General features: G+C 38.0%; 1 protein-coding gene across 1 annotated transcript; it reads left to right on the forward strand.

Moving 5' to 3' along the window:
- The first annotated feature begins 3,625 nt into the window (after positions 1 to 3,625).
- LOC125230320 (ecdysone oxidase-like) lies at positions 3,626 to 16,355 on the forward strand. Its single transcript, XM_048135450.1, has 2 exons — positions 3,626 to 3,910; positions 14,850 to 16,355. The coding sequence occupies exons 1-2, from the start codon at positions 3,626 to 3,628 to the stop codon at positions 16,353 to 16,355; spliced, it is 1,791 nt and encodes a 596-aa protein (XP_047991407.1).
- The last annotated feature ends 444 nt before the right edge of the window (positions 16,356 to 16,799 follow it).

Here is a 16,799-nt window from a genome sequence, read left to right on the forward strand (position 1 = left end):
AGGCGACGACGTAACAGCGTAGCTCCGTTGCGTCGTGCTCGTATTGGACGCTCATATTGGGCGTACTGCGCGGCGGGGCATGCCGCGTGCATGTCAAACAGCACGGTCTCCTGACACAGGTACATATGTAATACCTACTAAGATATATGTACCTATATGGACCTGCATATTTTTAAAGAAATAAATATTTTTCTAAGACTTGAAGCTCATACAAGAGTCCTAAGTCGTCGCTGCATATGTCGGACGCACGCTCGCCCGCCACGCTGAACGTTTCGAGCGTCTACTCAGGCCTTGAACGTTAAAAACTCGCGGTAGAACCTCCGGCGAGCAACTGCATCGATGCTCGAGACACATCGATCACGACATATCGAGTTATCGACTCGTTTGTCCAGTTTCGACGTCAAAAGACTTAGCGAGGAGCTTTCACATGACGAATGGTTACTTATCGGCTTTTCCGCAGATCTATCGAGAATGACGCTTTCGATTACACAGAGATTATCTTAGAAACAAGTATGCAGACTTTTAAACCTTTAAAAAAGACATATAATTAGTCCTAATTTCGAATACTAGCAAACAATAACCACCGCACGGCAGACGATGTTCATAATTAATATGAAATGTGGTTTGCAAAATCTGTAAATTACAAATGATTATTCAACAAAGTGTCCGAATTTGAATTAATTTCACTGGCATCTGGTACAGTCAGTTCTGTTGCAGATATAATAAAACAAATGTATAGAAAATTACCTAAAATTCGATATAAATATCTAATGTTTAGCGACTGTGCCGAAACCTTTACATTTCCTACAAATTACACATTATTTTCCTAAACTATCCTACCGAAGTTTATGTAAAATTTTATTAGGCCCAGAAAAGTTAAAGTTCGTTAAAGTTATTTTAACAACATACATAACATACAATCACGCCTGTATCCCATGAAGGGGTAGGCAGAGCACATGAAACTACACAAGTTTCAGTGCCACTCTTGGCAAATAAGGGGTCGATAGAAAACGAAAGTGTGACATTGTTATTTTAAGCTAGACATTAAGGTAGTTTTATTTTACAATAAATATTCGTTTCTTATGTCAAATATTACAGAAGACAATCATTTCTTGTGCCAAATAAGATATGAGGCTAGTACTATTATTTATTGACTTGTAAAAGAGCCCGTAAAGCCTGCTTACATATATATGTACACTTTTTTGCGTCCAAAACTGAAATATCCGAAAGTCGCTCAAAGATTAAAATAAATAAAACAAACTTTGCACACGCAAGGTATTCATTACATAGAACGATTGAATACCTAATTCATTAAAAGTTCAGGCTCTAAACTTTGTAGGTATTGAATACAGTGAAGCAAAGGTTTTGCCTGAAAGTAAAAGTAATTAAATGTTGTGAATAAGTCTACTTTGCTCGACTTTGTAGCGCGATTAATCAATCATTTCAGATTGCGATGGCTTGGTCAAGATTTGTAGGAATTTGCAAATTACTTACTATACGTTTCGATCGTTATTGGATTTGATTACTTATTTTTATTTATTTTCATTATGCAGTTTTGAATTTCTATAATATAATATGGAAATAAAATACAAAAACATAATAAACACATTATAAAAAACCTAATCTAGGTTGCCGCCAGCGGCCATAGTCGCTGGGCGAGACGAACTATGGTGTGGAAGCCCGCTAACACCCGCAGGGGAGAGACGACATCTGCCAACTAGCTGGCGATAACTGGATGCGGATGGCAATGGACCGACAAGCGTGGATTGGCTTTAGATGGATGCGATATAAATCTGATTCGACATGTGACGTTGTATTCAAATAAATACAATACATCTCTTTTATATAAACCTCTTTCATTATAATGTAATATAATTATGTACATATACTTAATAGTACTTAGTAGTGTTTTAATTAGCCAATGAAATATCACTGAGCTGCAATAAGTACTTCCAATTCGTGACTTCTTTAAATAGTGAATATCTCCTATATAAATAAGTATTAAATATATGTGGTAAAGCAAGTTGGCACGTGCCATCATTCACTTGGCGACGTGGTAGGGGGGAGCGGCTCATTTCATGGTGGCGCGGATACAAACATTACCAACCTAGCTAGGGTTCACTCGAGTCCTACAATTTGACTCACATTTTCAGGATTTCGTACCCAAAATTGAACAAAAGGAATTTATGGTGCGACTCTTTCCGTGCGTCTGAATGTATGTTGACATAAAAAGAAAATATTTCTAGTTTTGGATGTATTTTCACAAAAAAAGTGAATTTTATATTAGAAACTGGAACAATCAGTTTAAACTTTTTGTAAAAACCTTTTTACTTGTCACTTTTTGACATCTATACATATGTATACTTATATCACGTAGGTATATATCATCCCATCATGTATCAAAATAAGACGAATGGATCGCTACAATAATAACATTATGAGTACTTTAGAAGTTATGAGGGAACAGATGAACATACTGTAAGTACATACCCACACACATACCGGTCAAAATCATAACCCGTAGTCGGGTAAAAATAAAAACAAATGAGTAAATAAAAATGATCGAAATATAAGTTCAACTCTCCTAGCTGCAAAACGAAGCATATCTACTTAAATATTTATTATCGTAATAAGGCTTTTCATTATTCCATTAAAACAGCAGTCAAATATTTGTTTGCTATATTTTATAGCTCCCTCTTATTTCTTGCGTAAACAGAAGTTATCTTAAATTGTTTGTCTAAAAGAAATTAAAACAAATATTTGAGCAAGTTATCTCGATATTGCAGTAGAGAAACAATCCGTCGGATGAAAATTAGATTGATAGACTTAATAAAATCGATTTAGATTTAAAGATATTTATTCTCATAAAAGACATGAGAACAGAATTTCAAAGTAAAAATAATCTTATTTACGTATTTGGTATTTCATATAAATCTGATAACTCCTAGCTTTCCATTTTCGAAGTACCTATGTAATAAATTGTTTACATTAGGAACTAATTTTGTATGCGAATAAATATAAATAAATATAATGTTTCTTAGGCACATATTATTGGCTATCTCTGTTCAGCTTCCGAACGGTCGCCGAGCTGTCAAGTTGACTCTGTGACCAGCTGATTTCAAATAATGAAATTTAATTCTATTTTTAGCTTTAAATAGGACTTCTACTCATTGTTAGTTAATTTAAGTAGTAAAGTATTATCAGTGATACAGTTTTGGTGAAATTGGCAACGTTACACCGAGTATTTATTGGACTTTGAGGCAGGACTACCCAACTGTCAACGAGTGATCGCAGCCGTTGGAATCTGCGTTTGAAACGGGGAGAGTATTCCGTTTTATTTATCATTTATTTCTACACTCAAACAAAGCTCATTGCTGCGGCCGTGAGCAACGTCAAACAAACAACATTGGCACCGTGCAGTTTCCCTTTGCTTGACGAACTAGTGGAAGCACAAGACGAGACAAGACACATTCGCCACAGACACTGCCGACTACTGACACACTGCACACTTTATTCATTCCTACAGCTCTCATCTCTGTCGTCATCTTGGCAAATCTTTCAATCTCTATTGAGATAAGTACTCATCCTTTTTTATTACATCTTTCAGAAAGCCAGACGTTTGACAATGGACACCGAAATTGCGAACGAAACTCGCAAGGCAACGGCACGACAACTAGAGATGCAGCTAAAAACAACAGCACAGGACCTACACGAGTCGAGGGCCTTGTCGAAGCAGTTGTTGGAGGAAAGGGAGGAAAGCGAAGTGGAGCTCCAGAAGGTAATCAACAAAAACTCAGAATTGAGAAGGGAGCTGGCGGACAACGATGTGCAGCTGACTGATGCCCGCGGAGAAGTGGACCGTTTGCAAGGCACAATAGACACCTTCAACCAGTGCGCTTCGACACATGAAGTGGCCTTGGCCCGCATCACACAGTTAGAAGAAGAACTGGGTGCGGCAAATGAGGAACTTAATTTGTTTAGGAAAGAGCGGGAGCACTATGATGCTTCGCAGTTACAGAATGTGTACCAAGAGTTGGTAAGCGGTGAAACACAATTGAGTAGGGACTCCAAACACATAGTATTCTTTAATAGTAGTAATAAGTTAAAAAAGTACATTAAGATTAATAGGTATATTAGGAGAACCCAAAAGCTGATCAAAGGCCAGGCATGTATTAAAAAATATAGTAAATTAAAAGAAATAATTAAAACATACGTTAAGAGGCCTTATTCCTAAAGACGAGCGTTTTTTGCAAAATAGAACCTTTTTCATTCAAAATTATAAAGAAACTATAAATGATTATTAAAAAAATGATAATGTTCCTAAAAGTACATATCTTAAGCTAGAAAGTCAATTGGTACTACTTTAAAATATGTCTTTTTATACTTCCGAAAAATCAGTTTTTTCGGAAGACGTTTTCAATTTTCATAGTGGGATAGCTCGTTTAGAATCGTGATTGTGCTGTTAAAAATGTTATTTGGGGTAATAAATGATCACAATCCTATTTGTTATATCCTGTACGAGTTAGCTAATACTTTGACATTTTAAGATTTACTTGAAATGGTGGATAAATAACCTTCCGTATCCTCCCCATTTTTTCGATAAAAAGAGGTTTACATTATGTATTTTTCCTGCGATTCCTGCATTTTTTGTAACTCTTAAATAATATTATCCTAAACTAGAACTTCTTATTGACCTATAAGAAAAAAATCATACATATAAGACATACCTTTCTGTCGATAGATATGTTTTTAAAACACCTAAAATTCAAATAAAAGACACTGTGCTAACGCGAGCCCGCTCAGTCTGCGCCGAGCGCTCGAAGACAACGGACCTGCGTTTGATCGTCCGGCGCACCTAGCTTTCGTAAGCAGCTCGATAGTTCCGAGAAGTGCCGTAAACTGCGACTAAACAAATCTTGATCCTTTTTACACCTTATGCAATTTTAGCATTCGACATGCTTTTCATATGATTTTGGATTTTAAGTTATACGTGAAGTTTGTTGAGAGTTTGAATTATTATTATATTTTGGGACCAGGATGAGGTTCTGGTTCTCATGATGATGGAGTCAGGCAGGAGATGTTCAACAGAACTGCTATTCTACTTATCATAACTCCACCATGTTTGGGCTCATTAGATTTGGGCTGATGAGCACCATCGATCTAGATGAGGTCCAAGGTCTCATGATGGAGTCAGGAGGTGGTCAACAGAACTGCTATTCTCCTCATCATAACCCCATCATGTTTGGGCTCATTAGATTTGGGCTGACGAGCACCATCGAACTAGATGAGGTCCAAGGTCTCATGACGGGGTCAGGAGGTGGCCAACAGAACTGCTATTCTCCTCATCATAACCCCATCATGTTCGGGCTCATTAGATTTGGGCTGACGAGCACCATCGAACTAGATGAGGTCCAAGGTCTCATGATGGAGTCAGGAGGTGGTCAACAGAACTGCTATTCTCCTCATCATAACCCCATCATGTTTGGGCTCATTAGATTTGGGCTGACGAGCACCATCGAACTAGATGAGGTCTAGGGTCTCATGATGGAGTCAGGAGGTGGTCAACAGAACTGCTATTCTCCTCATCATAACCCCATCATGTTTGGGCTCATTAGATTTGGGCTGACGAGCACCACCGAACTAGATGAGGTCCAAGGTCTTATGACGGGGTCAGGAGGTGGCCAACAGAACTGCTATTCTCCTCATCATAACCCCATCATGTTCGGGCTCATTAGATTTGGGCTGACGAGCACCATCGAACTAGATGAGGTCCAAGGTCTCATGATGGAGTCAGGAGGTGGTCAACAGAACTGCTATTCTCCTCATCATAACCCCATCATGTTTGGGCTCATTAGATTTGGGCTGACGAGCACCATCGAACTAGATTAGGTCCAGGGTCTCATGATGGAGTCAGGAGGTGGCCAACAGAACTGCTATTCTCCTCATCATAATCCCATCATGTTCGGGCTCATTAGATCTGGGCTGACGAGCACCATCGAACTAGACGAGGTCCAAGTTCTCATGATGGAGTCAGGAGGTGGTCAACAGAACTGCTATTCTCCTCATCATAACCCCATCATGTTTGGGCTCATTATAAATATGTGGAAGGTCGTTAATAATAATAAATGTTTTATTAGGGTACCCCTACATGTAAAGAGGGGGCAGATATTTTTTTCATTTCAACCCCAACGTGTGATATATTGTTAGATAGGTATTTAAAAATGAATTAGGTTTTACTAAGATCGATTTTTGATAATTTTCATATTTTCGGAAATAATCGCTATAACTTTTGAACCATATGTTTAAAAATATGAAAAAAATCACAAAAGTAGAACTTTACAAAGACTTTCTTTGAAAATTTGTTTTGAACTTTATAGGTTAGTTTTTGAGAAAAATACGGAAAACTACGGAACCCTACACTGAGCGTGGCCCGACACGCTTTTGGCCGGTTTTTATTTTATTTTAATACTTTTCTGTGCTATTCATACATAGCCACCCTAGGGGATTCAGTATTGACAGCTTCTTTTTTTTTCTTTCTGCATATATTTGTTTCCGCTTTTAAGTTTATTGTAAATAAGATAAGACTGCTTGCACTTACATTGAGATTATAATTACATAATGCTATTAAATTAAATCTAATGAAGCGCTGTTTTATTTCCTAAATCTCAAAACCCTTTAAATCGAATATGTATAGTAATGAGCAAAAATTTTACCGCAGGCTTTCCAAACCGACGATGCTTGATCAGCTACTTTTAGAACGAACATGTACACCGTGTCCAATAAGTCCGAATACTCACATTTTACCTCAGTTCTAAAGATATAGGGATCACAGGCCATCAAATTCTTATTTAAACTGAAGAGTATATTCCTTTTAATAAAATACAAGCACAAAGTTCATGAAATTTCCGAAGTGTCTAAGAAAAACAAAGAGGTAAAGTGCCAACAAAATACTTGCTCGGCACGCAGGTGACGAGTTATTTTTTATAAGCAGAATCTCAAAATAAACTATTATGGGTACCGAGGATAGATAACGTTCCGGGCAACTAGAAAAATGTGCCTAGGTTCCAGAGCTCACCATCGGCCCAGGTGTGGGATGCAGTATGTAAGCGAGGTAAACTACCTTCAGTGCTTACAGATAAAAGCGTTAAAATCAACGTTTTTTTTCTTTAAAACCAAGGTTTTGGAGAAAAAAATGCCTTAAAGTTAAAAAGGATGCTTGGGAATGAGTATCATGTGTCCCAACAAGACGCACCTCCAGCACATTCGGCAAATGGTATTCTAGCGTAGTTTCAGACTAATTTGGCAGTTTTTTATCCGAAACATGAGTGGCCACCCAGGCCTCCAGGTTTAGGCGTATTAGACTACTTTGTATGGTCATACATGCTTTGAAGACTAAATTTTTATAAAATCATAAACCTAGATCATTTCAAAAAGATTATTGAGAGTATTTGGGATGAAATTTGAAGAAAACGGTGCGTGCCGCGTGTGATCCGTTTGAGAAGCGTTTGAGGCTGGTAAACAAGTTAATGCTGGAGTTATTCCAAAACATTTGTTGTGAATGTAGTAAATAAGAGTGCCATTCATAAAATATAATAATAATGTAGTAACTATTTGTTCATTTTGTTTTATTGGCTATTTGTGCTGTATTCAAACTTATTGGACACGGTGTACATATTTTGATTTTCACCCTTTAAAATGTTTCTAAGACGCAACGTTTTGCAAATTTGGTCACGTCATGCACAGTTAAACTGTGGAATGAATTGTCGCCAGCGGTATTTCCGGACCAATGCGACCATCAAACCTTCAAGAAAAGAGCGTACATCCATCTTAAAGGCCGGCAACGCACCTCCAACACTTCTGGTGCTTCTGGTGTCCATGGGCGGCAGTGATCGCTTACCATCAGGCAGCCTATCTGCTCGTTTGCCTCCTATCCCATAAAAAAACGTTTAATATTTTTTAAGAAAAAAAACCCGCCGCCTTTCGGGTTGTGGTGAAAGCAACTTGCGAATGTTGGATTATGTAGAAATGTGTAGGTATTTTTTTTAAAACTGCTTTTAATGCTTTAATTATTTGATGGCAACACAAATCAATATACGTATAACGCTAAGGTTTGAGAGTTTCTCAATTCCTCATGAATCCGATTATAAGAAATCGAAGCTTGACAAACTTTGACTTGAAAACTCAATAATTATGCTTAACAAACATAACTAAATAAATGTCACTGTTCTGAACTTAAATGCATGCTTTTCTTACAAAAATACCAAAGTCACTATGAGTGTGCCGTTCAGATTTGAGGAGTTCGGTTCTGACCATCATCAGCAGTTCCACTGCACCAAATGTCACTGTTCCGGACGTAAGTGCATGCTGTTCTTATAAAAATACCAAAGTCACTATAAGCGTGCCGTTCAGATTTGAAGAGTTTGGTTCTGAGTGTTCTGACCATCATCAGCAGTTCCACTGCACCAAATATCACTGTTCTGGACTGGACGTAAGTGCATGATGTTCTTATAAGAATACCAAAGTCACTATAAGTGTTCCGTTCAGATTTGAGAAGATCGGTTCTGATCTGACCATCATCAGCAGTTCCACTGCACCAAATGTCACTGTTCTGGACGAAAGTGCATGCTGTTCTTATAAAAATACCAAAGTCACTATAAGCGTGCCGTTCAGATTTGAGAAGTTCCGTTCTGGCCATCATCAGCAGTTCCACTGCACCAAATGTCACTGTTCCGTACCTAAATGCATGCTGTTCCTTTAAAAACACAAAAATCACCATACGTATGCCTTTCAGATTCGAGGAGTTCCCTCGATTACTCCAGAATCCCATCATCAGAACTGGGTTCTGAGAAAAATGGGACCAATCTGTATTCATATACATTCAATAATATCTGGGCAACCGAGCTTCGCTCGGTTTTGTTTCGTATCCTTGACATGTGTCGCCATCTAGTTCAAAAATGAATAGTACCTACATCGAGCGAAAGAATTCTCAGCCTTAACAACACAACTACTCCACACGAGATGGCGCGCATTTCGCCACAAAAACTCAAATAGTGTATTTTCTATTCGTTTTAGCCTTGACCTGTGTCGCCATCTAGTGTTTGCAATAAATAGTACTTACATCGACCGAAAGAATTCTGTCTTAACAGTACAACTACTGCACACGAGATGGCGCGCGAAGAAAAACGCATGAAAACTCGAAAATTCGCGTTTTCCGGGACCTAAGGATAAGTTAGACCGATTTTTCACCCCCAAAAACCCCCACATAACAAATTTCTGCGAAATCGTTAGAGCGGTTTCCGACATCGTCAGTGTAAATAAATATATATATAAATAAATAAATAAATAAATAAATAAATATACAAGAATTGCTCGTTTAAAAGTATAAGATTTTTTTTTTAATCGGTTCAGTAACAACGGAGATATCGAGGAACAAACATAAAAAAATGAAAAAAATAAATAAACATACAGACGAATTGAGAACCTCGCCTCAAATCTCTCAGATTTGAGGCGACGGTTAAAAAGTGACACATCATGAGCAGTTCCAATGCACCAAATGTCACTGTTCTGGACGTAAGTGCATGCTGTTCTTATAAAAATATGAAAGTCAGTATAACTGTGATAATTTCCGAAAATATTAATATTATCAAAAAACGATCTTAGTAAACCCTTATTCATTTTTAAATACCTATCCAAAAATATATCACACGTTGGGGTTGGAATGAAAAAAAAATCAGCCCCCACTTTACACTTTACACTAATAAAACATTTTTTTCCATTTTTCATTTTTGCACTTTGTTGACGTGATTGATATACATATTGTTACTAAATTTCAGCTTTCTAGTGCTTACGGTTACTGAGATTATCCGCGGACGGACGGACGGACGGACGGACGGACGGACGGACGGACGGATGGACAGACAGACATGGCGAAACTATAAGAGTTCCTAGTTGACTACGGAACCCTAAAAAACAGAAATCACTATTAAACTATTCTCTAATTTCAAGTTCCTAAAATTTTCCTAATAAAAAAAAACAAATTGATCCCGCTACAAACTTTCACCCCTTTTTTCCCTCTACTAGGGGTGTAAATTTTCATAATCGATTCTTATCTCTTCGAAATTTTGTTAATGCAATCTATACAAATTTCGACTTTCTAGCTTTCGTAGTTTCGGCTCAGCGGTGTTGGTTGTTGAATCAATCAATTAGGAAACCTGAATTTATATATGTACATGTAGACTAATACTATATTTTTACTACATTCATATACCTTATTTACTACTACCATACCATGAATATGAAATTAAATAAAGAGTCCCCATATAAAATTGAAAATTATGTTATTAGCAATTTAATTCAAAACTATCAAGATTATTCGTGTCTGCGTTGAAACGCGCGTTGAGTTGCCGGTGCTCGCGTACCGAGCGCCAACGCCATCTATCGATGGCCTTTTCGTGAAATTGATGAGCGCTCTAAGGAGTAAGGGGTCTTAACAGTTATGAAAAACAGGGTTCAAGACTGTCATTCAGAGCTGGAAGTCAAGGAATCAAATTTTCTGAAATTAAATGCCGACATTAACAGGCTGAAAGATGAGCTTTTGGCAGTATCCACCATGTATGAGACCACTAAAAAACAAGTTGAGGAGCACATACAGGCTTTTAATAAATTGCTGCTAGAAAATAGAGATTTGAAGGAGCGGTGTAAGGCATTATTAAATGGAAAACATCGTAATTGTGGCCAAATGCCACCAGCAAAGATTATTCAAGCCGATGTGGCCCACGACACAACTAGGCAATAGGCATGCGGCAGTAGTTAAACAGCCCCCTAGAGCAGTCAGTAAGACTGTTGTTTTTTCAGATCAGATTGGGTTAGGAATGGGCCCATTATTAAGCTACCAGTTAGAGCAACAAGTGACAAATTACTGTTATCAAAACATTACTTTGTCTCATTTATGTGACCTTATTTCAAAGGGATGTTATGATAGCAGTACTACATTAGTAATTTTATTAGGAAATAGTCTTAATGTAGATAAGCTTAGCATAGATAAATTGATGTCCACTCTAAATGTTATTGAAAAATCTGGTGTGGGGAAAATTATATTATGTGCACTACCTTATGCAGAAAATGTATCATAATAGCTGTTAATAAAAAGTACCATTTCTTTGACTTAAATAAATTCATTGAGCGCTTCATGCTAGCTCCACGGAAGGTATTTTTGTCAAAGAAATTTTTTGTATATTTAGTGGAGTTATTGGCCTTCAATATTGAGCCAAATAGATGTAATAGAGTTATATATAAGTCTCAGTCAGCTGACAAAGCCAAGGACCCCATGCCTCATTTAAACTAGATTGTAAGACAGCGGAAAAACACCTGAGTATGAACGTTGTTCACCAGAATATTCAGGGTTTTTCCAGCAAAGAATTAGAAGTAGGATTATTTTTAAATAGTAATAATGTTGAAGTTATGTGTATTACTGAACATTGGTTGAAACAAGAACAGTTGATATTTGATTATGTTAATTTTAAATTAGCTAGTTTTTTGCCAGAAAATCTGCTGTTCATGGTGGCTCCCTTATTATTGTTAAAAATTGTATGAAGTGTAAAGAGCGCAAAGATGTTGTAAAATATTCCATAGAAAGAACTATAGAAATTTCATGTGTTGAATTAGACAGATATATTATTGTATGTGTTTATAGACCACCATCAGCTGACTTCAGTATATTTGAATCTACAATGGAAAATGTTCTGAAGTTAGTGTGCAAGGGCCAAAAACATGTTATTGTATGTGGAGATTTTAATGTTAACTTGCTCGAGTCATCTAGTAATACTGTTAAAATGCTCTGTTTGTTTAAATCATTTAATTTATTTAATTTATTTCTTGAACCTACCCGGGTAGGTGTGACTAGTGCAACATGCCTAGATAATATTTTTTGTAACTGTGAATGTATAGATAAGAAATTATTTAACTGTTTTCATTCCGATCACAGCGGCCAAAGGGCAGCTTTCTTAAACGTTATTCATGATACTCCACAAACAATAACATATAGACCCATTACTGGATCTCGCTTGGAATCATTCAAAAATTAAATTCAACATAGTTTGTCTATAATACCATTTTCGCATTATGACTGTAATCATTTGTATCAAGAAGTTTTCAATGTAATTCTTAATCAATTTAATAGCGACAGCGATGTTGCCTCGGCATTCGAAGATTATTTCTCAAACATAGCCGTTAACACCACAAAATGTTTACATTCTTCTGCGGCTCAAGCCCATTCATTACTTTGTGCTAATGTTAAGAACTGTAATAATTCATTTGAATTTAGTCAAGTAGACTATGTAAATATTGTTAAAACATTCAAGTCACTCAATTTAAAGAAAACGGAAGACTTATGGGGAACATCAGTTAAAGTAATTAGTCATGTCATAGATATAATAGCACCTTACTTGGCCGTAATATATAATATTTCAATTTCACAAGGCACCTTTCCAGATCTTATGAAATGTAGCAAAGTCATACCGCTTTTTAAATCGGGTGATTCGAGTGATATAACCAATTTCCGTCCCATATCAATACTTCCTGTTCTAAGTAAAGTCTTTGAGAAGCTAATGTTAAATGATCTACTGGGACACTTCAACAGACATAGATTACTTACAAGCAAACAGTTCGGTTTCACAAGGGCCGTTCCACGACCGATGCTGCTTCGGTACTCATTAAACATATATATAATATTTGGGAAAATTCTTGTGATGCAATTGGCATATTTTGTGATCTTTCAAAAGCCTTTGATTGTGTGGATCATGGAACGCTCATTTTGAAATTAGAACACTATGGTTTGTCTATAAATGCCCTAAACTTTATGTCTTCTTACCTTAGCAATAGAACACAAACAGTAGTTGTTAACAAAACTCGCTCTAGCGGGACTGTAGTCCAACTAGGAGTGCCACAAGGCTCAATTTTAGGTCCATTCCTGTTTTTGGTTTATATAAATGATTTGCCATGTATAGTAAAAAACTTTTGTGAAATAGTACTTTTTGCTGATGATACATCACTGCTTTTTAATGTTGACCGAAAATCTACGGATTACAATGTAATTGATAGCACGTTAGCTGATGTACTGCAGTGGTTTACTGTCAACAATTTACTTCTTAATTCTAAAAAAACCAAATGTATTCGATTTTCTCTGCCGAATGTTAAACCAATCGATACAAAAATACTTTTGAATGATGAATGCTTAGAGATGGTAGATACAACACTGTTCCTTGGTTTAACATTGGACAAAAATCTACAATGGAGTCCTCATATAAGGAAACTAGCAAGCAAATTAAGTTCAGCCGCATACGCCGTTAGGAGAATCAGGCAACTGACTAATGTTGAGACAGCTCGCCTAGTGTATCATACTTATTTTCACAGTGTAATGTCATACGGTATTCTGGTTTGGGGCAAAGCAGCTGACATACAGACTATCTTTGTATTACAAAAGAGAGCCATTCGTTCTATTTACAACTTAGGAACACGTGAATCAGTAAGAGAACTCTTCAAAGAAATTAATATCTTAACTGTAGCTTCCCAATACATTTATGATAGTATAATTTATGTTGTTAAGAATTTAGACTGTTTCACTAAGAATTCTGATATCCATAATTATAACACTAGAAACAAAAATAAGCTTGCCATCAAGAAGTTTCGTGTCCGTAAAGTACAGAAGTCATTTGTTGGGCAATGCATTCATTTTTATAATAAGTTACCTGACACTGCTTTGAGATTACCCCTCCCAGCTCTTAAGAACTACTTAAAAAAATCATTGATGTTAAAGGTTTATTACAGAGTCGAGGACTATTTGACAGACAAACATGCATGGCCCGAACCAGAAACTACAAAAAACGAATAGCAATTAAAATAATAATATCCCTCTTGAGCTTACCGTGGGACTCGGTCAATCTGTGTAAGAACGTCCTATAATATTTATTTATTTATTTACCAACATTAAAATAATTGTATTATGTATAGAGGACACAGTTCAGATAAGAAAGCACATCAAATATTTTACATTTTATGTTGTGTATGTAAATTACATATTTAATGATATTGAGATTCATATTACATATCTTTTTCTTCTGTGACAATTTGATATGTTTTCTCTGAAGAAGAACGACGTATTATTAAGCAATAATATAATTTATTGAAATTAATTTCCATAGAGTACCTAGTCTGTTCATATTCTTTGATGAATACTTTTGCATGTTAAATTGTATCTTGTTATTTAATGCATGTTAGTTATAAGATGTAATGTTTTGAAAAGAAGTTGCCCGCCGAGTTTCTTGCCGGTCCCATAGTGGATACCCCCCTCCCAACTGAGGGGGGACTGAAATCTTCTCGAGGCTGAGGCGTAGGGTTAGAGCCGGCGTAGCTTTATTTGACGTTCATATGCGCATTGTAATATGCCTACTTGAAAAATAAATATTTCATTTTCATTTTCATTTCATTTTCATTTTCAGCAAAATATGTGTCATTTCTTATATTTCTACTAATTTTAATCCATTTTGATGACGTACCTAAGTCAATAAAAATGTCGCAAATCCGTGCTATCTCTGCTAAAATTCCAGTAAAGAGCACAAGGCAATGATTCATATAGCTAATTACATAAATATCGTGGTGGCAACCCTGTTTCCGTGCAACCAACCGGAGCGCGAGCATACGAAGCTCCTGATTTTACATTAATATGAGCATGTCACCACCCTCATACAGGAACTGAGATTTGAGAAAATCATGTAGGTATGTTGAAAAGAAAATTTGGGAATATCAAGAAAAGGGCATATTTAAATACCAGCAATGCATCCAATCAGCGGTAGCATCTTACCGTCAAGTGCCTCGGCGGCTCCACCAGCATCAACTACATGATGTACACGCGCGGGAACCGACGCGACTACGACGACCTCGCCATCGACGGCTGGGCCTGGGAAGACCTCGAGCCCTACTTCCTCAAATACGAAGGCTTGCAAGACTTAGATAAACTACCGCCCACTTCCATCCCTTATCATAACACTAATGGCACTATGAAAGTAGAATTCTTCGGCGACTCCGGAAATTCTTGGCATTCCAGAATAGTACAAGGTTTTAAAACTCTCAACGTTCCTTTAAATCCCGATGTTAACGCAGAGTCAGAAATCGGGGTGACGCAAGTTGTTGGGTACGTGCACAAAGGCGAGCGCATGAGCACCGCGCGCGGGTACCTCGCTCGCGACGACGTCAAGAGCGTGCTCAAGGTCGCGAAGGACGCGCACTGCGCCGGTGTTATCTTCGACGACAATAATAACGCGATAGGAGTCAAGGTTATAACAAAGGACGGATCTGAAAACAAGATTTTTCGACTTTATGCGAGGAAAGAAGTGATTCTCTCAGCGGGGACCATCGGGACTGCGCAAATACTGATGCTTTCTGGCATAGGACCAGCGGCTCATTTAAATAGTCTAGGTATTCCTGTGCGCGCTGATCTACCCGTAGGCGATAACCTTAGCGATCACGTGTTACCTCTGATATACATACCAGTTCCTCGGGGACAGGATGCGCCCAGAATAAATCCTTTCAGAGCTTACAGCAACGCCCATGATCTCATGCAGTGGTGTAAATCGCGCACAGGAACGTTAGCTTCCAACGGAGTCACTGACGTCACCGTAATGCTCAATACCCGCTGCTACGACTTTGGTCAGCATAAACTGTTGCACAACAGCTCCGAATGCGAACTCTCTTCACTACAAATGGTCCACTCGTTTATAGAGTACAACCAGATACCTGGCAACGAGGATCTCGTTCAAAGAACGACAGGCTTAAACATGGACATTATTCAGCAGCTTAGCGCCACAAATAAGAACCAAGCGATAATTGTGGCCACTCCGGTCGTGCTTAGACCATATTCCCGCGGTACTATCCGTTTGACCAGTACTGATCCTATGGAACATCCAGCTATTTTCCCGAACTATTTAGCGGACGACCGGGACGTCGAGGAGATGCTGCGGAGTATTACGATCCTGGAGCACCTGGTAGAAACGCCGGAGTACGCGGCGCGCAACGCATCTATCCTGCACTTGGAGTTGCCTGGATGTCCTGAGTACTCGGCTGATCGCGAGGGGTACTGGAAGTGCTACATCCGTCACTTGACGTACTCGGTGTTCCACGCGGAGGGCAGCGCGCGGCTGGGCGCGGTGGTGGACGGGCGGCTGCGCGTGCGCGGCGCGGCGCGCCTGCGCGTGGCCGACCTCGGCGTGCTGCCAGACCTGCCGCGCGGCAACACTGCCGCCGCCGCCATCGCTATTGGGGAACGTGTCGCCGATTTCATACTGAAGGGGGATAAAAAATAATGATATTCTTCCACGCTTCCGATACACTTCCTCTCAACGTGTTCATGACACCAGTGTTCATAATTGCCTTTCTGAAAGGCAATTATGGTCACGCGATAAAGGATAAAACATCAGGCCGTCGCTATCGCACTTACAAATAGTGCGAAAAGGACGGCCTGATGTTACATAATTTATCGCATGACCAATGATTGCCTGCCAGATGGTGCAAGTGGTGCAACTCAATCAAGGAATTCTCGCATTTTTAAGGGTATAGGAACTTTCGAAATTTATATACCTATAAATAATGTGTTCAGTTATTTTTTTATCAATCAATCAATCAATCAATATTTATTTGCAAAAATGTAGTGTTACAGTGAGTTCTTAAGTCAGTGAGTTATTTTGTCCATCTGGTAGGTAAATAACTACACATAAATATATGAACTTAGTTATAAAATATGTATAGTA

This window comes from Leguminivora glycinivorella, chromosome 10, assembly GCF_023078275.1.
Source record: "Leguminivora glycinivorella isolate SPB_JAAS2020 chromosome 10, LegGlyc_1.1, whole genome shotgun sequence".
Classification (NCBI taxonomy): domain Eukaryota; kingdom Metazoa; phylum Arthropoda; class Insecta; order Lepidoptera; family Tortricidae; genus Leguminivora; species Leguminivora glycinivorella.

Excerpts from the sequence above, each read along its gene's own strand:
- LOC125230320 (XM_048135450.1), top strand. The coding sequence starts at position 3,626 with ATGGACACCGAAATTGCGAACGAAACTCGCAAGGCAACGGCACGACAA. Across the intron at positions 3,911-14,849 it reads AGTGCGCTTCGACACATGAA|CATCTTACCGTCAAGTGCCT; the intron begins GTGGCCTTGGCC and ends AATCAGCGGTAG.